Below are 23,139 nucleotides of genomic sequence, written 5' to 3'. Positions count from 1 at the left end.
GTACGGCTTTCTTTCCCCCTCTTGTCATGCAGTCACTGTATGTTTTTCCCCTCACCATGCATAGGAAACAGCTTTTTCCATTCACTTTATGCAAGTTTAAGTCTCTTCCTCTTACTAAGCATATTTAATAAAATTTCCCCTCTTGTTCAACTCTCACCTTCTCCACAACATTTTTCTTTACCTCGCATCATTAAAGTTTAAGTCCTTTCCTTCATGTATAATTAAATCTTTTCCTTCTCTGACCGTCACCTACGCCAAAGCTCTGTGATGCTCTATCAAAGGAAGCTAGGGCACTTTTTGGGAAGAATTCACGAAGAATACTGAAGAAAAACCTGATCTGAAGCCTTGCTGTATGCTCTCTGATCCTCACTCTTCCTTTTCCACCACTTTCTCTTTCCCCGTGAAATGGAAGGTACAAAGGAATTAAAACACACACACACACACACACACACACACACACACACACACACACACACACACACACACACACACACACACACACACACACCTTCAATCGCTCCATTACGTTCGATTAGACTTGGTTAGATTAGATTAGATTAGGTCAGGTTAGGTTAACTTTATCTTCGTCAGGTATCGACACACTTTCTTCATCAATGTTGCACAATATCCTCCCGCAGCTCCTGATGGTGTCATGCGGTGATGACGTAATGACAGGTAATGAGCGAGGGTCGTGGGGGTGGACGGTTCCTGCTCAGAAAGGTACCCTCTTCCTGCCCCCGGGGAGGAGGAGGAAGAGGAGGAGGGGGAAATCTTGCGGTGCGTGACTTTACTCTGGCGGGAAGAAATGAAGGGATTTGTCAAGAGAAGGGAGACGGGAAGACCTAATTCTGGTGACAAAGACGGGAGGATGAACTGAACTGGAAGGATAAATGATTTTTCAATAAGTTATGACTGACGTGGATTGGGCGGGAGGAATGGAAAAATTAATGAGTGTGTGTGTGTGTGTGTGTGTGTGTGTGTGTGTGTGTGTGTGTGTGTGTGTGTGTGTGTGTGTGTGTGTGTGTGTGTGTGTGTGTGTGTATGTGTGTGTGTGTGTGTGTGTGTGTGTGTGTGTGTGTGTGTGTGTGTGTGTGTGTGTGTGTGTGTGTGTGTGTGTGTGTGGTTTCCCGGGCTACAATTCCTCGTCCTTCTGCCGCTTCCCTACTGAGTCTTTCAAGGTGTGATGAAGCCCCGTGACAACCTCTTCTGTACCTGAATGTCTCGTTAACCGCAGGGTCGGCCCAGGAGGCGCGGTGAAAGGAGAGTAAAAAAAATAAATAAATAAATAAATAAATAATAATAAAATAAGCAACCGAAGAAGATGCGAGAGTTGGACGCAAAAGGAACACTAAGCGAATATATGAAACTTGGGTAACTGAGATTCCTTACCATACAAACGTGACAGGCTGAGGAATTTGTAAGAGGGAGGATGTATTTTAAATGGGGTACTGACTGGAATAAAGATGAAAGCAATACTGGAGCACAATATTAAGATGTATGCGACTGAGGCATGTAAACCGAAATTTGTTAACAAGGAAACTCGACACAGGCTGAAAAGTTAGAAAGAGAGAGGTGTTTTTAAATGAGATACTGACTGGAATAAGGGTGAAAGCAATACTGCAGCCACAGGTTAAGAGGATGTGACTGAGGCATACAAAGAAAGTCTCGGCAGCAACAAAGGTACAAAGGAGGGATAATAAAAAGAGAATTAAAGAGAAGAAACAAATGTGTAAGAACAAGAGAGAGTACGGAAATGTTTGTAAAGGTTAAAAGGTAAGAGGAATAAAAAAAATCATAATCATCACTATTACCCTCTGCCTCATCATCATCATCATCATCATCATCATCATCATCATCATCATCATCATCATCATCATCACCACCACCACCACCACCACCACCACCACCACCACCACCACCACCAGCTAGGGAAGATGAAACAGGACAATGCCAACACAATTCATCATATCGCTGACAAGATCAAACAGACTTTTTTTTTTCATTATTATTCTTTCTCTATTTTTTCCCCTTAGAGCTGCTGAGTCCGCACAACAATGGGAGGAACACAGTGGGAGGGTGAAGTCACTGGAAAACGATTCTTTGTTTTGTTTTCTCTCCCAACAGTTTCAAATCCTTCAACTGGAGCATCAGGATGGCTTACGAGGGATAATTAAGTTCAAACTGTTACTGAAGTGTTAAAAAAGACTTGTTCCAATAATAAAGAAAGAACCACAAATGAGACTTTATAAACTTTTACACAATATAAACTTTCACGAAAATTAAGTTTGTTGTCGGACAAAATTCTCGTGATTGATTTAATGGGAAATAGTTTGTGAAATTATGATTTTTTGGCTAAACTTAAGAATATCGTCCTTAATAGTACTGAAAAGTGTGAAAAAGAAACTGTATTATTGTCATTTGTGGTTTTAATCCCATTAATGAACATCGTATGGATTAATTTTCTTCTTGTGGCTGTGGTGGTGGTGAGAGGCAGCGCCATCAGTGTGCTTGAGTTGTGGAAGTGTATGAGTATAAAGGTGTGCACAGCGTAGGTGAAGGGCGCTACACATATAATCTAATTTCCATTGGTGGTGGTGGTGGTGGTGGTGGTGGTAGAGGCAGCGGGAACAGAGCACTCAAGCTGTCAGTGTATGAGTGTATGGGCGTGTACTGTGTGGGTGAGGGACGCCACACATATAATCTAATTCCCACCTAAAGGAGAACACCCCGCACTAACTCGTTCGTGTGCAGTAATTCAGCCAGAAATATTGCCCGTGTGGAGACCGCGCAGACGCCGGGACTAACGTGACAATTAGTATGACTGCGTGCAGGATGTGACGTCACGCTGCGGGGATTGTGGGAGACAGGAGGCGCCTGCAACCTGTATCTGTCCCCGGTGCATATTTGTCATCCGTGAGAGTCGGTGAGTTTGCAGCAATTTTTCCACACTTGAAAAAAAAAAAAATCGCAAAAATTCAGAGCAGAAAATAAAGAAAAACAACGCCAGGAGTTGACACACCAGAGGGAAAAGAATGTACATGTGAGGTAGTGATGCAAAACTACGGGAAATTTGAATAATGGTGGCGTTACATCAATAAACCTACACAGAGGGACAAAGTTACACAAAGTTACACAACAACAAGACCACAGACAATACAGCGGCGGCCAGTAACAAAAGACAATCATACACTCGCCTAACCACAGCACGGAAGGCACCTCGCAGCATCAAAAAGTCGACAGCGCCGCCGGAAAACATCCACAACAATCCGAGAGCGTGATTACTCATCTGGATTGCTTAATTGTTCTTTGTCTGGTGATTACTGCCCGTGTTCCTGTGCCGGCGTGAATGGGGTGAGTGGGAACGGAGGCGAGATGATCACTGCAGCGGCATCCTCACGGGAAGGCCACGGCAGTTCACCAGGAAAGCATCGGGGAAGGTTGTCAAATCAACTCCCTAGGTGAAGTTCTGTTGATCCTGAGTCAAGCCCGAACGTCGGTACTTTAAAACTTGAGGTGAATTAGGAAAAGTTTCAAGTTACTAGACTCGAGAGACTGAAAGATGGTTAAACCTCAGCATTCAGGGCACGTGTAACTAAGTCTGGTCTCTGGATGGTTTGGGAGCCGCTGTCTGGCCGCCAAGCCGTACCTGGGATGCCCCGCCCGCCACAGGAGGAAGCGGGAACAAAAAAATCGGAGCGGGACACCCCAGGGCGGGCAGGGCGCGGCCTTATTGGATAAAACCAATTACTGTGTCCGCTCGGCTGCACAAATTACGCTTTTTTTGTTGTTAGTCAGGTTAATTGGCGTTAATGTTACCGTTCATCATGATAATGCGCGGCGTGCACCGAGCTGTACGCACATGTACTCTGCCAACCTACGCCTGCGGGAACCTAAGGCGTGTACGTGTACGTGGCTCTTGGGGAAAACATAGTAACCTTGAGGCGCAGCGCTCTCCCCTCCTAACAAGCGTCGCCACCAAGGCCGGACACGACTCGCTAAGGCAAAACACGGTATTTTTCACACACAGGAAACACAACAAAACAGATGCACGTTTATTCTGTGGTGAAGGGGAGGGAAAAACAAAACACACACACACACACACTCACACACACACACACACACACACACACACACACACACACACACACACACACACACACACACACATTGTGGCTATGATGTCAGATGGTTTGATAATGAAAATATACTAGACAGGGAGCGACGGGCAGCTGATAGCGTGACTTTGAAGGGGAGTGAAGGTCAAAGTGGAAAACTATGGGTGATAAAAATAAGTCCTAGAGAAAGGAATAACCGGTGGAATGAAGGAAAAATATCGAGATTGAGAAAGAAATGCCTACATTAATTACAAAGAAACAAGTAATAACGAAATTCAATGTATTCTAATCTAAAACAAAAATCAAGGAGAAATTTTTCCTAGTTAATTAACAGATCATTTCTTTCTCAGGTTCGTTAACCCTCACCTCATTACAATGTCAGGAAGGGAGGGAAGGAGGGGAGCGGGATGAGAGGGAGCGAAGGAAAGGGAAGGGAAGAGAAGGGAAGGGAAGGGAAGTGAAGAGGTCGTACCGTTAAGTGTGCTCACAAAATACATGACAGCGAAATGAAAAGACGGCAACGGACAAGATAATCAGTCCAAATTACTTTCTTAAACACTACACAACCGCCGCTCACTTCCCCAAACGATGAGACTGAGCTATAAACCAAGATTAACAGTAGGGTTGGTCAGCTCAGACCGTCAGCTTTAGGAAAGGAACTTTACGAGCAGCTGGCGAGTCGTGAAATTGGTACACGAGTGAGGTAAAGGTGCGGGGAGATAAGGTAAGGCGTGTTGGGGAAGGTTGAGGTAAGGGTGAAGCAAGGGTGAAGCAAGGGTGAAGCAAGGGTGAGGCAAGGGTGGCGAGGAACAAATAATGATTTTGGTGTGAGGGGTTGTGTAAGAGAAACCGAGACGATAGCAAGGTAAGGTTAGGTAAAGTAAGGTTAAGTTAGGTTAGATTAAGTTAGGTTAGGTTAAGTTAGGTAAGGTAAGTTAGGTTAGGTTAGATAAGGCAAGGCAAGGCAAGGCAAGGCAAGGCAAGGCAAGGCAAGGCAAGGTAAGATAAGGTAAGGTAAGACATGAAAAGATAAGATACGAGTAAGGTAGGTTCAATTAAGGTAAGATATGCAAGATTTAGACCGACACACCTTTCACACCACCACACCTCACCTTTACCTGCACACAGAAATGAGGCAAGACGGCAGGCAGGCAAGCACGCAGGTAGGCAGGTATTCCCTCTTGCGCTGTTTCCTGTGCAGGGGAGTGGCTCAATGCTGCAGGCTCCCAGACACCGAGGTTTTTATGTATTCCAGGAACCATAAAGAAAAAAAAAGTACGCGGTGAAAAATATCTACTAAACATAATGCATTTCTCTCGAGGCACCGACTGCAAAATGTGCCTTCCTGCGAACTTCAATATTCCATGGGGTGATTTTTGTAAATATACTGGGGAAAAAAAGCATTACTAGGGGAATAAAAACAGTGAAAAAACAGGGAGGTTAGTTTGACTGTGGGAGGGAAGGGAAGGGAAGGGAAGGGAAGGGAAGGAAAGGGAAGGGAAGGGAGAGGAGAGGAGAGGAGAGGAGAGGAGAGGAGAGGAGAGGAGAGGAGAAGAGGGAAGACAAGACAAGACAAGACAAGACAAGACAAGACAAGACAAGACAAGAGAAGAGAAGAGAAGAGAAGAGGAGAAGAGAAGAGAAGAGAAGGGAAGGGAAGGGAATAGAAAATGTAGGTTAAGGTAAGGCAAAGCAAGATATGGAAAGGAAGGGACAGGAAGGGAGAAGGGAACACAAATAAAAGGGAAGGGAGGGCCAGGGTGGAGCATAAAGGGTTGGGAAAAACGGGACCATACTAACGGGACAGTTTGGGAGGGAACGAGGACAACAGGGAGAGAAGGAACGGCTGTGGGAGAGGGAGAGGGAGGGAGAGAAGGGAGAGAAGGAAGGTAGAGGGAGAGAGAGAGGGAGGGAGGGAGGGAGGGAGGGAGAGAGAGAGGGAGAGGGAGAGGGAAAATAAGGCAGCTGATCTCACGTTTAATCACTTCCGTTTAATGTAAAGCTTCCATTTCAGTCCGTCCGTCTTACTGAGTGGCACGAACACACACACACACACACACACACACACACACACACACACACACACACACACACACACACACACACACACACACATACCGTAAAAATGCACCGGAAGCAACTCGTCACGGTAAAACGAACAAAAAGAAAGACAAGAAGAAAAAATTGTGCATTCTCTCTCTCTCTCTCTCTCTCTCTCTCTCTCTCTCTCTCTCTCTCTCTCTCTCTCTCTCTCTCTCTCTCTGAAATGACCCATCTTAACCCTCCCTGTCCTTTCACCACACACGGGTCATCTTTTCTCTATTTTTAAGGTAAATGGGACACCGCTCGTCCGGCTGCTCAAGTGGTAGGAGGAAGCAGCTGTTGGACACGGGAGGCAGGAGCAGCAGTGTAAGGTAAAGGGGAAGCTTACAGGGAAGGAACACAGGGGCAAGAGACAGGAAGCTGGTGGCGTGTTTGGTGTGAGAATGTGCGTAGAAGGGACACCTGGATTTGCAGTGAACGTGAATATGATGTAGCTACTGGGAGGGAGGGAGGGGGGGAGGGAGGGAGGAAGGAAGGAAGAGGACGGAAGAAGAAAGGATGGAAGAAAGAAGGGATGGAAGAAAGGAAGAAAGAGAAAGAAGGAAAGAAAGAAAAGAAAGAACGAAGAAAAGCAAGAAAACAACGAAGGAAGGCAGGAAGGAAGACAAAAAACAAAGACGAAGACGAGAAAGAAGCTCCTACGAAAGTTAACGAAAGGACAACGAAGACAACAACCACTCCCGCCCACAGCCAAGGGTGGCGGATAATACGGAATCACTGACCACTTCCTCTTCTGGGGAGATTATGGCGTGGATGAGCCGAGAGCCTTCCCTTACTATCACCCCAAACCTTACCACACCCCGCCCTGTCCTCCACCACCCACCACACACTCCCACTCCACACAATCCACTCACTCCATCACCATTTGCTGCACTTCATCTATCTTTATTCCACTCTGGGCAACTTCGATCTCTTCCAGTTCAGTGTGTTTCATCTCTTTCCATTCTCTTCAATCCCCCTTCAGCTCTCTTCCATCTACTTCATCCTCTCGTGATTTGTTGCGTTTTATCCCCTGCCATTCTCTTTTATCCTACTTCTATTTCACTCTGATCTACTTCGCCCTCCTCTGTCTTCTTGTGTTTCCCTTTATTCCACTCTTTTTCATCTTTTTTTTTTTCTAGTTTAGTTCATCCTCCAATACCTATTCCATTTCCTACCATCCTGCTACAGCCAAAACCCGTTCAATTCCAATCCATCCCACCCTCGCCCATTCAAGCACAGTTCCCCTCCCACCGATCAGCGCCACGAGGGAAAAGAAAGACGCAGATCAACATCCCCACAATTCCCAATCGAAAGGACAATATACACAACTCATGTTTCAGCAGCAGTGTTATTATGTCTTACTCAGGTCCCCCTCATTCACTCCCTGCCCGATGAGGTACGAGAAGACTTCCCCGAAAGCAAACATAACCCTGCTTTATATTTCATGTTCCTATTCCTCACGGCTGCAGGTTCTCGGCACATGCGGGTCCAGGTGTTCCCAGCAAGGACACATCTGGAGAGATCAATACGTGGCCAAACTTCTCGCTTCACTGGCGCTGCTAAATGCGAGTTTCCTATCACGGACCGAGATTCACATTAGTGGTAATAGATGCATCAATCTAGCGTGGGTTGTACCGCCATCTTCACACACTAAGGCCTGTATTCAGAAACGCTCTGCTCTCTTTCATTACGACTGTTTTCAAAGGCCACAGAGATCATCAGCCGGGTTATCAAGAGTTTTTTTTTCTGTTCATCATGTAGATATGCTGTTAACTTGTCATTAGAACGGTAAAAACACCATTAAAAATCCGTGTCTTTAATTTTGTGTGTAGTGGAGGAGTGTTTCAGAATATGGTTCTAAATACGGCTGGGAAATGTAAGATTCAACTTCGTAATGTGAAATGTTTGGGTGTCTTACCTCGACTGCTTTGGACAGGCTCTAGTGAAAGTTACTGGGGTTTTCAAGAGTGATTTGATGATTCTAGAGTCTATTAAGCATTATGCACCACCAAAGAAAAAAAAATTAAGAATCCAACTAACTATCTGTGGTCCTTAAAAATATGAGCCAAAAGCATTCAAGGATACGAGCATCAGCCTCTCTATTTCGTTATCGACAATGCTAGAAAATGTACACAAGCCTCAAGGACTATTTTAGGTATTATGAAACTTTAATGAATTATTTGTTCAAAATGTATCCGTAAATAGAGTTAGTTGTTAATGGTTGCGGGTAACCAGATACAACAACAACAAGAGCACCAGCAAAAGCCACAACACTGTTTATCCGACCAAGCTGAGCGACCCTTGGAGTGTGGAGCAGGAGGTCGAGTGGAGCCACAAACACAACCACTGGCTGTAACATGCAGCACACTGTTATCATTAGTCTAGCGCGGCACGTCCTCTACCAACGGTCAATGTCCATAGTCCTGAACACAAACTATGCCTTCATTACAATATCTTGGTGCGAGACGCTGAGGTGGTCACTGAGTCTGGTGTAGTCCTGTAGCGACAATATTAACAGAAATTAACATGTTCCTTGGGTAACCTCTGGTCCGCTACACGGGTAGAGTGGAGGAAGAGGCCAGGGAGGGAGGGGGAGAGGCGGGAGGCAGGGATGCAGAGGACAGACCCCGCCACTCATATCTGAATTTAAACATCCGCCACAACGGTTTGCATGACGCTGCCGCTACCCCGAGCATCAGCCCCCTGGCCCCATCCACCCCCTGCCCCGCGTCCCCATCGAGAGTGGCTGTTCTCCCTTCCTCCTCGCCTCCCCTAACCGCCGTCCTCTCCCAACCTCCTTACGTGTCCCCCAGCACTCCCAGTGATCCCCGGGGAAACCTGTTCTGCTTCATACTTTTCCTCCTTCCCTTTGAGCGCAGGACTGGACAAAACTCAACACAACTCACAAGCAACATTTTCAAGGGCTCGTCCAGTGCATAAATACAGCCACGTGCGTTTAAAAGTGATTCAATAAACTGCCACTGATTAAAGGCATATTTTTCAGCCGCATACAAACCACTCACCCTAGCCTAACCACTTCCCACAATGCACCGCCCCATGAATGATGCCCTTTGGCCCGAGCGTCGCCGCGGGTGTGTGGAGGTACCGGCCAATCCCTTCAGATTATATTTGCACAACTAATGCACGGCGGCAAACCACATTGTTCCGTGCAAGACCAACCCTCAGCTGCCTCCTGGTGTTCACTTTCGTCTCCATTACAGCCTGACAATCGCAGAGGCCGAAACAAACAGAGGGAACGACGGCGGAGGACAATTACCCAGGCACACAAAGGAACAATTGAGATATCACAAGGGCGGGGCACTAGATGGGGAGGGCAAGAGGAGGGCGGCTGTCACACACCGGCTTGTAATCCACACCCCCAGGAGAGAAAGAGAGAAAGGGGTGTGGGAGGTGCGGGTATGCGAGTCTGGAAAATGGAATGAAAGTGATAGGGGTTTGGGAGTATGTGGGGGAGTGACTGTGGGGGAGTGACTGTGGGGAGAAACATGGGAAGCAGAGTCATGGTCATTTGATGCGTAACCTCTTGCATTCATTGCCATTGTGCTTAGCGTCCTTTCTCAGTCTTGTGGGTCTCTATCTAATGTCCTGAAACTTACAGAACCTTACAATAGATTCTTAATAAACGAGAGGACTTCAGATTAAAGAACACGATTAAAAACAGTGATATATTACACGACTTTTAACTGTACGTGAGTTAGAAGAGTTAAAATACATGCTCTCTCTCTCTCTCTCTCTCTCTCTCTCTCTCTCTCTCTCTCTCTCTCTCTCTCTCTCTCTCTCTCTCTCTCTCTCTCTCTCTCTCTCTCTCTCTCTCTCTCTCTCTCTCTCTCTCTCTCTCTCTCTCTCTCTCTCTCTCTCTCTCTCTCTCTCTCTCTCTCTCTCTCTCTCTCTCTTAGCTAATGACTATTGACACGGTACAATCCCAGATGTCAACCCATACTGATGAATATTTCATGCCAGTCGATATCCACTCCATGACTTGCACAGCGCCATGATTCAGTCACGTCCACGGCTGACAACCTCCCTCCCTAACACCATTAAACTAAAACCTATTAAAGGCGAGGCGAGGGATCCGGGCAATTACAGAAAACCAAGATTTCACTCTCCCAGCACCATGGCATCACTTTGTTCTTAATACTATTGCTGGGTTTAAGTTTGGTTTCGGTGGGTTTAAGTTCGGGGTATTTTTTGTAGTCATGGAGCTATAATTATGAGTAAATATTAACAGCAATTACATAAAGATAAACCTTAATTATTTCACAGCCACGATATCATTTATGTTATAAGTACGATATGACAGTTAAGTTTGGGGTATCTATTTGTGCTCAAGGGGTTAACATTATTTTGTATGTAAATGTTCAAAATTTCAGAAAATCAATCCTTCATTATTCTAGGAGTACGGCACCACTCTGTCCTGAACAACATTAACATTAGAGGGTATAAATTTGGAATATCGTGTTTTTGTAGTAAAGGTTAACATTATCTCTGCGTAAATATTAACTGGAACTGTACCTTTATTTACTCCATTCTGGCTAACACCAAGAGACTTTCTGGAGTTTGGGAATAGTCTGCAAAGTTGAATGAATTAATACTTATCGACACAAGAGGAAGAACAAAATGAGCACTGCAAATAACGGACCTCCTCCTCCAGCTCCTCCTCTTCAAACTTCTCCCGAGAACTTGAAGTCGATCAATGCGCATTATTACTTTACTGGGATGTCACACCCGCACACTTCCCAGAATCCCTCGAGTGCGTGAGGGGCTTCTTAGGGTTGCATGCATATCGACCTCCAGTGACGCCAAGTGAAAGTGCACATGCAGTTGATTTACACCACATTCCAAGGACGAACTCTAATGAAGTGAGTAAGACGCTGAGAGGCAATGCAGCGGTGTGTGTGTGTGTGTGTGTGTGTGTGTGTGTGTGTGTGTGTGTGTGTGTGTGTGTGTGTGTGTGTGTGTGTGTGTGTGTGTGTGTGTGTGTGTGTGTGTGTGTGTGTGTGTGTGTGTGTGTGTGTGTGTGTGTGTGTGTGTGTGTGTGTGTGTGTGTGTGTGTGTGTGTGTGTGTGTGTGTGTGTGTGTGTGTGTGTGTGTGTGTGTGTGTGTGTGTGTGTGTGTGTGTGTGTGTGTGTGTGTGTGTGTGTGTGTGTGTGTGTGTGTGTGTGTGTGTGTGTGTGTGTGTGTGTGTGTGTGTGTGTGTGTGTGTGTGTGTGTGTGTGTGTGTGTGTGTGTGTGTGTGTGTGTGTGTGTGTGTGTGTGTGTGTGTGTGTGTGTGTGTGTGTGTGTGTGTGTGTGTGTGTGTGTGTGTGTGTGTGTGTGTGTGTGTGTGTGTGTGTGTGTGTGTGTGTGTGTGTGTGTGTGTGTGTGTGTGTGTGTGTGTGTGTGTGTGTGTGTGTGTGTGTGTGTGTGTGTGTGTGTGTGTGTGTGTGTGTGTGTGTGTGTGTGTGTGTGTGTGTGTGTGTGTGTGTGTGTGTGTGTGTGTGTGTGTGTGTGTGTGTGTGTGTGTGTGTGTGTGTGTGTGTGTGTGTGTGTGTGTGTGTGTGTGTGTGTGTGTGTGTGTGTGTGTGTGTGTGTGTGTGTGTGTGTGTGTGTGTGTGTGTGTGTGTGTGTGTGTGTGTGTGTGTGTGTGTGTGTGTGTGTGTGTGTGTGTGTGTGTGTGTGTGTGTGTGTGTGTGTGTGTGTGTGTGTGTGTGTGTGTGTGTGTGTGTGTGTGTGTGTGTGTGTGTGTGTGTGTGTGTGTGTGTGTGTGTGTGTGTGTGTGTGTGTGTGTGTGTGTGTGTGTGTGTGTGTGTGTGTGTGTGTGTGTGTGTGTGTGTGTGTGTGTGTGTGTGTGTGTGTGTGTGTGTGTGTGTGTGTGTGTGTGTGTGTGTGTGTGTGTGTGTGTGTGTGTGTGTGTGTGTGTGTGTGTGTGTGTGTGTGTGTGTGTGTGTGTGTGTGTGTGTGTGTGTGTGTGTGTGTGTGTGTGTGTGTGTGTGTGTGTGTGTGTGTGTGTGTGTGTGTGTGTGTGTGTGAGAGAGAGAGAGAGAGAGAGAGAGAGAGAGAGAGAGAGAGAGAGAGAGAGAGAGAGAGAGAGAGAGAGAGAGAGAGAGAGAGAGAGAGAGAGAGAGAGAGAGAGAGAGAGAGAGAGAGAGAGAGAGAGAGAGAGGAGGGAGGGGAAGAAGGCCTAGATGGATAGACACCTAGAGGGAAAGAGAGTGGAAGTGCGAAAGGAGGAAGTAAATGCGAAAAAAAAAAAATTGTAGTAGAAAGAAAAAGAAAGAGGATGAAAGAGAGGGGGATAGACACCTTGAGGGAGAGAAAACGGAGGATGAAAGAAGAGGGATTTGAAGAGTGGGAGGGTGAAAGGAGGGAGTGAATGTGGAAAACGTATTTGTAATAGAAATGAAAAGGAAGAGGATGAAAGGGAGGAGGATAGACTAGAGAGAGAGAGAGAAAAGGGAGGATGAAAGAAGGGATTGGGAGGCGGAAGAGGGATTTGAAGGCGAGAGGGAATGGTGGGGACTTGCACTGGACTGTCGTATTGTGATCCTGAGAATCGATTTTTGGATCCGTCATTGTTGATACAGGAAGAAGAGGCTCTTTAGAGGACAGCGAGGGGGAGGATAGGAATGCAGGGGGAAGTACAGAATGGAAGGAAGGTGGGGAGAGGTACAGGACTGAGGTGCACGAGAGAATTTTAGTGTAAGGGAAGTAGACATGAAGAAAAATTGAGAAAATATGAGTGAGAGGAGGAACTGTGAGAAGGGGGAAGTACAGAATGAAAGGAAGGTCACTGCAAGGGGGATAGGAACGCAGGTGGTGGGGAGGTACAGGACTGAGATGCAGGAAAGAATTGAAATACAGGGGAAACAAACTAGAAGAACTGAGAAGGTATGAGTGAGAGGAGCTGTGAGAAGGGGGAAGTACAAAATGACACGAAGGTCACAGCAAGGGGAATAGAGACGCAGGTGGAGGGAAGGTAAAGGATTGAGATGCAGGGGAGAACTGAAGTGCATGAAGCAGACATGAAGGATTGAGAAGGTATGAGTGAGTGGAGCTGGGAGAAGGGCGGTGGAAGGAGAGAGGCGGTGGAGGCAGGCAGAAGCTGGGGAGGGGAAGTGAAGGTGAAGGGTTGAAGGAGAAAGAGCCTCACTGCATTTATACATTAACCCACACCACTGCCACCACCACCACCACCACCACCACCACCACCACCACCGCAGCCGCCACCGCCTTCACCCCAAGTACACAAGCTATTCAATTCAGTAATCGAGTTTAAAGATTTACAACCTCAAATTTGCACGACAATTAGATTTACGGATTACAATAGACTTCATTCAACTTCGGCATGTATACCCCCGTCCCCCTTCCTATCCCCCTGGGCATCGGTGGCGAACTGGGGAATGAGAAAGGGGGAGACGGAGAGGGAGAGAAAGTGGGGCGATAAGGGGGATGTAGCGGGAGGAAAAAGAGGGAAGAGATCGTGTGGAGAAGAGGGGAGTATACACAAATCCAAGAGGTCATTTTCTCCTAAAGTCTCCACTGGTTCATATTAGCGAGGTCACATTAGGTCATACTGGGTCACAACATGTCACACTAAGTCACACTAGATCTCACTGTCACACTGGCGATATCACACTAGCACTGCGTCACACAAACGGTCACTGGCAGTCACAATAGGTCATACTAGCGAGGTCATACTAAAACACACTAAGTCACACTAGCCACGTCACACTAGCGAGGTCATACTAGCAGCGTCAAGCACCAAGAAACATGAGTCATTACTAAGAAATACAATCGGGGGAAGTAGCGCAGAATATTGCAGTAACACGATACTCTACGACCAACTGTGTATGAATGAGTGGCAATCCTTTTAAATATTTCAGAAAGCAATACACAATATTTCTGTATAGCACTTCTCCCTCCCTCCCTCCCTCCCTCCCTCCCTCCCTCCCTCCCTCCATCACCCTTCCCTCCTCGTTCTTCGCCGCTATCACCGCGTCAATGGCCATCATAAACCACAAGATACACCACCACACCAGTATTACAATCAACACCACTGGCACCATCACCACTCACAGTCACCACCACAATCACAATCACTATCATCACTAACAACGACATCATTGTTTTGTTTACAGCGGTGATGGTAGTGGTGATACTACTCTCTCTCTCTCTCTCTCTCTCTCTCTCTCTCTCTCTCTCTCTCTCTCTCTCTCTCTCTCTCTCTCTCTCTCTCTCTCTCTCTCTCTTACAGTAATGAACAACACATATAATTACTTAAGACTTGAGACTAGATTGGAGTATGAAGACGAATGAGGAGGAGGAGGAGGAGGAGGAGGAGGAGGAGGAGGAGGAGGAGGAGGAGGAGGAGCCATAGTCAATCCATCACCGATAAGAGACCATTACATTTCCTAAAGTTAATGGAAGAAAGAAGAATGATGAACGAATTGGAGAGAGAGAGAGAGAGAGAGAGAGAGAGAGAGAGAGAGAGAGAGAGAGAGAGAGAGAGAGAGAGAGAGAGAGAGAGAGAGAGAGAGAGAGAGAGAGAGAGAGAGAGAGAGAGAGAGAGAGAGAGAGAGCAAAACACAGGAGGCCTAAGTGATTCTCCAGAGCAGGGGACAGAAAGAAAAGAAAATGAGAACGATCAGAATAAAGAACACAGGAAGGGACGGGGGAGGGAAACAAGAACAAGGAGGGAGGAAGGAGGAAAAGACAGTGAGAGGAGTGAGAGGAGTGAGGGGCCATAACAAACAGGAAGGGGAGTGTATAGGAGGCCCAGATGGTTTACTAGGGTGAGGAAGTGAGAGGAGGAGGGGACAGGTGATGGGCTGGAGGCGGCTGAGGGTAGGACAACAAAGGGAGGAAGGCACGAGGGGTTCCTGAAGGGACTGTGAGGAGCATTAGAGAGCATTAAGTCAAGGTATAGAGGGGTATGGGGGGAACGGGAGGAAAAGGAAGGAAGGAAGGAAGGAAGGAAGGAAGGAAGGAAGGAAGGAAGGAAGGAAGGAAGGAAGGAAGGAAGGAAGGAAGGAAGGAAGGGAAGGGAAGGGAAGGGAAGGGAAGGGAAGGGAAGGGAAGGGAAGGGAAGGGAAGGGAAGAGAAGGGAAGGGGAAAAAAGGGAAGGGAAAAGAAGGGAGGGGAAGGGAAGGATAAGAAAAAAAGAAAGCAAAGAAAAGAAAGTAAAAGAAAAGAAGGAAGGAAGGAAAGAAGGAACGAACGTAGGAACGAACGAACGAACGAACGAACGAACGAACGAACGAAACTCAGGCACGTAAATAAAAAAAACAATGCAGGAAAGAAAGATATTTACTACACCGAGGAAAAAAAAAACATCAGTAAAGAAGGAAAGAAAGAAGGAGCAGGGGAAAATGGTAACACACATAAAAGTATCACTTAGGGATGCGACAGACAGACGGAGATGACCTAAGAGTCTCTTTTGTATGTAAAGGAATGCATCAGTACGGCTTTGCATTGTTATTGGACATTACCGAGCACACGAGAGCCCGAAAGACTGCCTTAGCCTGGACACACACACACACACACACACACACACACACACACACACACACACACACACACACACACACACACACACACACACACACACACACACACACACACTACAAACATAAAATATAGAGAAAATAAAAAAAAAATGTTGATTACTTGTACAGAGACAGTGATAAAGGTGACTATTACTGAACTAAAAACTCCCATAAGAATACAGAGAGATAGAAGAAAGCGATAAATGATAGAGAAAAGAAAAAAGAATGAAAACCATGAAAAGATGGGGGAAATAGGAGTGACAATGAATCTATTCCTTTCCCTCCTTCCTTTCTCCCTGCTATCATCTCTCCCTTCTTCCCTCTCTTCCCTCCTCTATCGGCCACCCACACGCGCCATTACCCCTCAATACTCGCACGCTGAAGGAGGAGAATCGTAGACTCCCAGTATCACCACATTCCCCAGGATCTTGAAAATGCTCGGCACATCTGGACTGATCGAGTGAGCTCCCTTTAAACCGTTTGACTCACATTAATTCCTTGCATATCGGCTCACCAAACACTTATGAACTCTTGTACTTATTGAACTTCGATGTTTCGGCCCCCGTGTATCTTGAGGCTTATCACTGTTAGGGTTATAGAAGGTTTGAGGGCTATATTCTGAAACGCTCCTGCGCCGTACCTCCACTGCATTTAAAAGGCTCTGGTTAAAGTTACACGGTGTTTTTACGGTTTTAGTGATAGATTAACGAGATTTCTACATTATTATCACGGATAACACTTGTGAATACGGCTAATCGTCTCTGTGGTCTTTGAAAATAGTCGTGGTGAGAGAGCAATGCGTTTCAGTATGAGGGTCTGAGAGAGAGTTCGTACGGCCTCGTGATGTTCTTGACAAGCCACGACTGAATCCAAGTTATCTGGTGACATGTGGATCATTGCAAGGCACTTAGTGATATTTGATAAGTCAGTGTCATGTCGAGGGTTACGCTTCTAAACTCCGCGCGCGTGAAACGATATGCAAATAAATCGTTCTTCGTCTTTAGGAGGAAGAAAAAAATCATGTTTCGGTTTTCAGTTTTTTTCTTTTCTTTTATTTATTTATTTTTTTTTTTTTACTAATCGAGGAATCTGAGTAAATATTGCCACTGATTTTTTTTTTTTAACTTAACCAGTTCTCAAAACCTACCATCTACACACACACACACACACACACACACACACACACACACACACACACACACACACACACACACACACACACACACACACACACACACATTTATGCACCATCACCATCACCACAATGGATTCTCTCCGTTCCTTACTTTCCATTCCTTTCTTTCCACGCACGCTTTTCTCACACTTTTCTCCCTCAAAGCCACATCCTCTCCTCGCCGCGGCTGTCGTCACTTTCCCCTCCTCCTCCTTCCTCTATGCATTCCATTTCCAATCTCTGCGGCATCTCCCTCCACTCTCCCGCACAAAGCAGCCTCTCACTCAGCTCTCCTCTCCATCTCTCCACACACGTCCCACCGCCACGTCCCTCACAAACGCTTCAAGGACACGATAATAAATACCTCGTTTATTCTAGGCAATAGAGAGCGGAAGACAACACTCACCTGACTCCTTCGCACCTGTCTCGCAACACATTCACGTACCTGTAAAGAGACAAAGGTATAAATTAATAGATCAGAATGTATGGTTAGTAATGTGTCACTAGGAATACATGGAAGGTAAGTCACATAATGTTAAGCACAATGCCAAATGATTAGGAATGTGTTAATAGCAATATAGCAATACATAAACCCAAGTTACTTAATATTAGTGTAAAAAAACATCACTAGCAATACATGAGGTGTAGTAAGATGATGTTAAGCGCAATGACATATGATTAAAGAATGTGTTACTAGTAATACCCAAGTCATATAATGTTAGGAATGTTTCAATAGCAATACATAAACTTGAGTCAGAAAAAAGTAAAAAATTCCAACGTTCATTCCACTCCAATTACCAAACTCATTTCCAGGTATTTAATCAAGTTCCCCGTGAGTGGCGGCTTCCTGCATCGCCGCCACGACACCGCCTATTGTCTTGGGAGAATAACGCTGCGCTATCTCCCGCGACCGTGACTCAGCGGGGAAGTAAACAAAGAGGCGGGTGTGAAAACTTTGGGTCACGTGTACCCTACGGCAGCGCCTCCTTCAGGTATTAACCTTTGCGATAAATGACGAGGCACATGTCACCTGCCACATGTTACCTTTCATAAACCGTACCTGGTAATTTATCCCTTCTCTCTTTTCACCCCGTCCGTTACTATACTGCATCCGGCCCCTAGTTTTAACCGGATCCGCCCTAGTACTTACCCGCCTACCTAGTCACGCTCGCTGGCCGCAGATTATAATGGTTACTACATGACTGCTCACTTAGCCGCCAAGTAAATCTGTCACAGTGAAACTCGTGGGATTTTACTGTTCTTGTGACATCTGGTGGGCTTATGTCACGTGTGGTGCATTTCATTCCCTGCGGGTTGGTTAAGTTGTTCTGATGGTGATAGTAGTAGTAGTAGTAGTAGTAGTAGTAGTAGTAGTAGTAGTAGTAGTAGTAGTAGTAGTAGTAGTAGTAGTAGTAGTAAAGACATTACACCTAAAACCCATAGTTCTATTATTACAACTACTACAAATATCAATAACACTAACAACATGAAAAACAACAACAATAACACTAACAACACACATCTTTCCCCCAACTACACGAAGTCGAACACTCCTTAACTTCCTCACGGTCGAGCAACCACAGCATCAAGTCCCACAGTCTGCCAGCGCACCATCAGCTTCCTCTTCCGTCTGTCCCTCCCCTCTCTCAGCCCCAGTCCAGTCCACTCCCTTCAAACTGACCAGGACAACCTTCCCTAGAATCGCGTGGCCCCCAAGTCTAGCCAGTCACCCAATACACCCAATGCACCTAATGTAGCGTGGTGGTGATTTGAGCGTGATGGAGTGCTAGGTCTATAGGCAGCTTCCCTTGTAAACAGCAATATCAGAGTGAAGAAAGAAGTTAAAGTTATTGATTATTTTGAGATCGAGTGGCTGAAAAATGAGAAATGGGTGAGAAATAAAATGAAATGAGAAATAAGACTATACATAATGGAAATAAGAAACATGAATTATAAGAGTAAACAGGGTGAAAGTGAGAGCGAAAGGCATACACAAGGGAAGGTGGAGGATGCCGGAAGGAGGGAGACGGAGGAGGAAACAGCGAGCAGGAATAAATGGCGAGGGAAGGAAGCAACTTGTCACACGGAGGGGAAACTTCTTATTGATCTTGATGGTGGGGAAGAAAATGAAGAAAGATATGGTTTGGAAGGACCCAGGCAGACAAGACATGACAGGAACACACACACACACACACACACACACACACACACACACACACACACACACACACACACACACACACACACACACACACACACACACCTGGAAAACGAAGGACACAACGGTAGGAGAAAAAATAGGTACAAAAAATAATAACATGCTATCCTTACAATGTGTGTGTGTGTGTGTGTGTGTGTGTGTGTGTGTGTGTGTGTGTGTGTGTGTGTGTGTGTGTGTGTGTGTGTGTGTGTGTGTGTGTGTGTGTGTGTGTGTGTGTGTGTGTGTGTGTGTGTGTGTAGTAACGCCGCCCATCAAAACATCTCAGTTGTCCTCAGTGTTTTCACAGGAACACGAAGGGGCGGCAGGTGGCATGGTACCAACAAAGCGAGCTACTTCTTCACTACTGCTTCTCATCCCCGCGACAAAATGAAGGAACCACTATTTACACAGAGGGGAGCGCAGCGTCCTGGAGAGAGAGCAGAGAAGCGCCGACTCATACAAGCTGGAAGAGGCGACTCACCAAATGCAGGGTTTTAAAGGAAGTAGGAAGGCCACGTGTGATGTTTCAAGGCCCTCAGCGCACTGCAGGCAACATCACCGCGCAGGCTACTCAATTTTTCACATCCACAGGGAATATTACCGTGAATTTGTGATGACTGTGAGCTCTGCCGCGATAGGAAACGAAATATATGTACCCTGATCTCTGCCGCCCGTCCCTCGTGAAATATGATTTTTTTTTCTTCTGGCTTTTGTGAAATTTAATTCGCACTTCATTTTATAATTTGACGTCGAGTACTGAAAAGAAAAAGCAGTGAATGTGCGTTAGGTTCTTTTTATATTAATGAAAAGGTGAAAAATTGCAGCGTGTGAAGCCAACATTTCAGGATTTCCTAGACTACATTTATTATTTTCCTGAATTTCTCCAGCCCTCCATTTTGTTTCGCACAGAAAACGCGGCGTGCGTAGCCAACATTTCAACATTTCCTAATTCATCATTTCCTGACATACCTGGAATTCTAGGCATCCTCTCCCACTGCAACTCTTGTGGCTCACTAATCTAAAAACCCTTGAGTCCTGCAGCCCACCATGCATCCCTTACTAACAAGGAACACGGAGGAGCTGCTGATCTTTCTCTCCCTTCTCTGGCATATCTATAGTTCTACTTATCCTCTCTCACTGCTCCTCTTGTATATTACTATTCTAAAAACCCTTGAATCCTACAGCCTCCCTATACACCTTTCGTCCACAAAAAACATGAAGCTGCTGTCCATCTTTTTATTTCCTGGCATATCTCGAATTCTAAGCATCCTCTCCCACTGCACCTCTTGTAGCTTAGTATTCTAAAAAACCTTGAATCCTACAGCCTCCCCATCCCTCACACATCTACAAGGAACACGGAGCTGCTGTTCTTCCTCTCCCTTCCTTAGCATACATGTACTTCCACGCATCCTCTCCACTTTTGTGTCTTACTATTCCATTGAATTTACAGCCTCCCCATCCATCCCTCACACATTTTCAAGGAGCCGCTGTCCCTCCTCTCGGATAAATCGATGTCTTCTGTTGACTTTAGGCCCAACGACTCCCCAGGGACGCCACCTGCTTCTCGAGTACACACCTGAAGACGTAGTACAGTGATGGAGACTCATAGCGTGGAAGACTAACAGGTGTAACAGGTGAACTTACGGGTAACAGGTGAGAGTAATAAGTTAATATATAGATGATAGGTAAACTTGATGATGAATTAGCTTACAGGTACACTAAAGGTAATAGGTAAATGTAAGAGTATTAGAGTAACAAATGGGTAAAAGTACTAGATTAGTTTAAGTATTATAGGTAAGCTTAAAGTAGGAGGTAAACTTAAACGTAATATATAAATTTAAGGATAGCAAGTGTAATAGGTGCCTTAAGGGGACGACACACCTGGGTCTTAAAGATGCAGTGATATGTGCTTGATAACGTGACTGGGTCGTTATAAAGGGGAAAAAATAGAGGGGGAAAGGGGTGTGGTTATAGCACGTGCCTGGAATAAACCACAGGCTGCCTTGACGTGTGAATTCAAGGGCAGGACATGATGGTGTAGTAGAAATCTTGAGAATTAGTGAGCACGTGACGGGAATGAATCACAATCTTATTTTCGTAGTAAGAAATGTCCAGGCAGAGAAATCTTAAGAATTCCTGAGACATTAAGCACTCTTCTATTTATGTTAGCGTGACTACCAGATGAATACGTTTCACTCAAGGGCTAGACAGGTGACAAACAGGTGAGACGATAGTAAAGGTGCAAAATTTAAAGCTGCATGGATGGTCACCAGATGATATAGGTTCCCACACTTCATTATCCAAGTGACAGGGGCGGGCGGGGGCGTGTGTGCAGAGGGCGGCGCAGGGGGACGTATATGGGAAAGAGAGGGTGAGGGTCGAGAGGAATGAGAGGAGAGGGAGGAATGAAACCGGACCCGCCTTCCACCCATCAGGCATGCGGGCGAGTGACCGGGGAAATCAAGTCTTTCATGAAGATTAATTTTATGAGGATGGACTGACAGGGCGCTCTGGTCAAGGGTGAACTGCAGGACGCCAGCCACCTTCCTTTACGTGCTCTCAAATAACAAAGCCCGAAGCCAAACTATTAATTCATTTCGATGCAAAATTAGTACTAAAATCATCGAAAACTAATAAAAAACACTTGCCTCACGTCCCTCACAACGCATTTCCATCCCTAACTCAAGCTTCATCAACAAAGGGACTGCCACGTATAGGCTTGATGACTTCCTGTAAATTAATTTATATTCTTATGTTCGTGTAATTATTCCTGCAACAAGGCAAGTGACAAACGAACACACACTGATTACCAACATGATAAATACCCAGGAATAAACCAAAATTTTACTAAAACACTTCCCTTTTTATCTGGCATCTTTTCTTTAATTATTAACTACTTTGAGACATTTTTTCTTGGTCTACCGTCACCTCCAAGCATTACACTGACCAGAAATTGATAAACATATTCTTTTAATCCCAATTTTTCTTTCTCGTTGATGCTTATAAAGATTTGATTGTTTTTAGTGTTGTGAATTGTTGCATATCACAGTTAGAGGTCCATCGAGGAAGTAAACACAGAATTTAACGTAATGTGATCCCATCATACCCACCTCAATGCACCTTCCTCCCCAGCAAGCCCACACACACACACACACACACACACACACACCAAGAAGCAACACCGCATGTCCCGAACACCCGGAACTGACATTAAGAAGACCTCCTCGAGTCTCCAAGGGCCCTCCTCGCCTCCCCACGACGACCACAAGATAAAGGAAGGATGCTCGTGGCCACTAATCCACCATTTTTCGTGACTTCCCGGAGAGAGAGAGAGAGAGAGAGAGAGAGAGAGAGAGAGAGAGAGAGAGAGAGAGAGAGAGAGAGAGAGAGAGAGAGAGAGAGTGTGTGTGTGTGTGTGTGTGTGTAAGAAATGGTTGGTTATGTGGCTGCATAAACCCCAGGGGGAAAAAATTAAACAACGTAATGACGAGTCGCGTGGAATGACAGCTGGAGTGACGAGGCAGAACACGACACTCACGCCACCAGACACACCAGGCACGGAGAAAAGGTGAAAAAAAGAAAAAAAGACAAGGACGGACCACTTAGCAAACCGTAGCCCATCCCTGCCACGCGCGACGAGGAACAAAGACTAGAGTGGTGTTGCCTGACGAAGGGGATTAAGGGAGGTGTAAAGTCACAGGCAGCCAAGGATCCTGAGGTAACACAGAGCGACACATCTGACCTTCGGCGCCTCCAGACAGCCCGGCGCGTTATTCCATTTACTTCCTCTCATTCCTGAAGGAGATCTCCACGCAGGGTGTTGCAAAGTGAAATGCAAATTGAGATCGTCGGCGTCAAAATGGAATTAGTGAAGGAGTGAATATACACGTGAAAAAAAATATAAGGAATGTAAAAAGTAAATGATAAATATGTAGAAAGTGAGAAAACAATGAAGAACTTACGATGAGAGAGAGAGAGAGAGAGAGAGAGAGAGAGAGAGAGAGAGAGAGAGAGAGAGAG

General features: G+C 45.7%; 1 protein-coding gene across 7 annotated transcripts in view; it reads right to left on the bottom strand.

Annotated features, from left to right (window-relative positions):
- The window catches only part of LOC135089148 (klarsicht protein-like), a 321,886-nt gene that overhangs the window by 141,140 nt on the left and 157,607 nt on the right, over nucleotides 1–23,139 (bottom strand). For 6 of the 7 annotated variants that reach the window (XM_063984433.1, XM_063984434.1, XM_063984436.1 and 3 more), the window contains one exon: nucleotides 17,326–17,364. The exons of the other annotated variant lie outside the window; for it this stretch is intronic. In XM_063984433.1, the coding sequence (XP_063840503.1) occupies nucleotides 17,326–17,364 (39 nt within the window). The remainder of the gene's footprint in view (nucleotides 1–17,325; nucleotides 17,365–23,139) is intronic. 7 annotated transcript variants of the gene reach the window in all.

The sequence above is a fragment of the Scylla paramamosain genome, chromosome 32, assembly GCF_035594125.1.
Source record: "Scylla paramamosain isolate STU-SP2022 chromosome 32, ASM3559412v1, whole genome shotgun sequence".
Lineage (NCBI taxonomy): Eukaryota > Metazoa > Arthropoda > Malacostraca > Decapoda > Portunidae > Scylla > Scylla paramamosain.
This window is presented reverse-complemented; position numbering and strand designations above follow the sequence as displayed.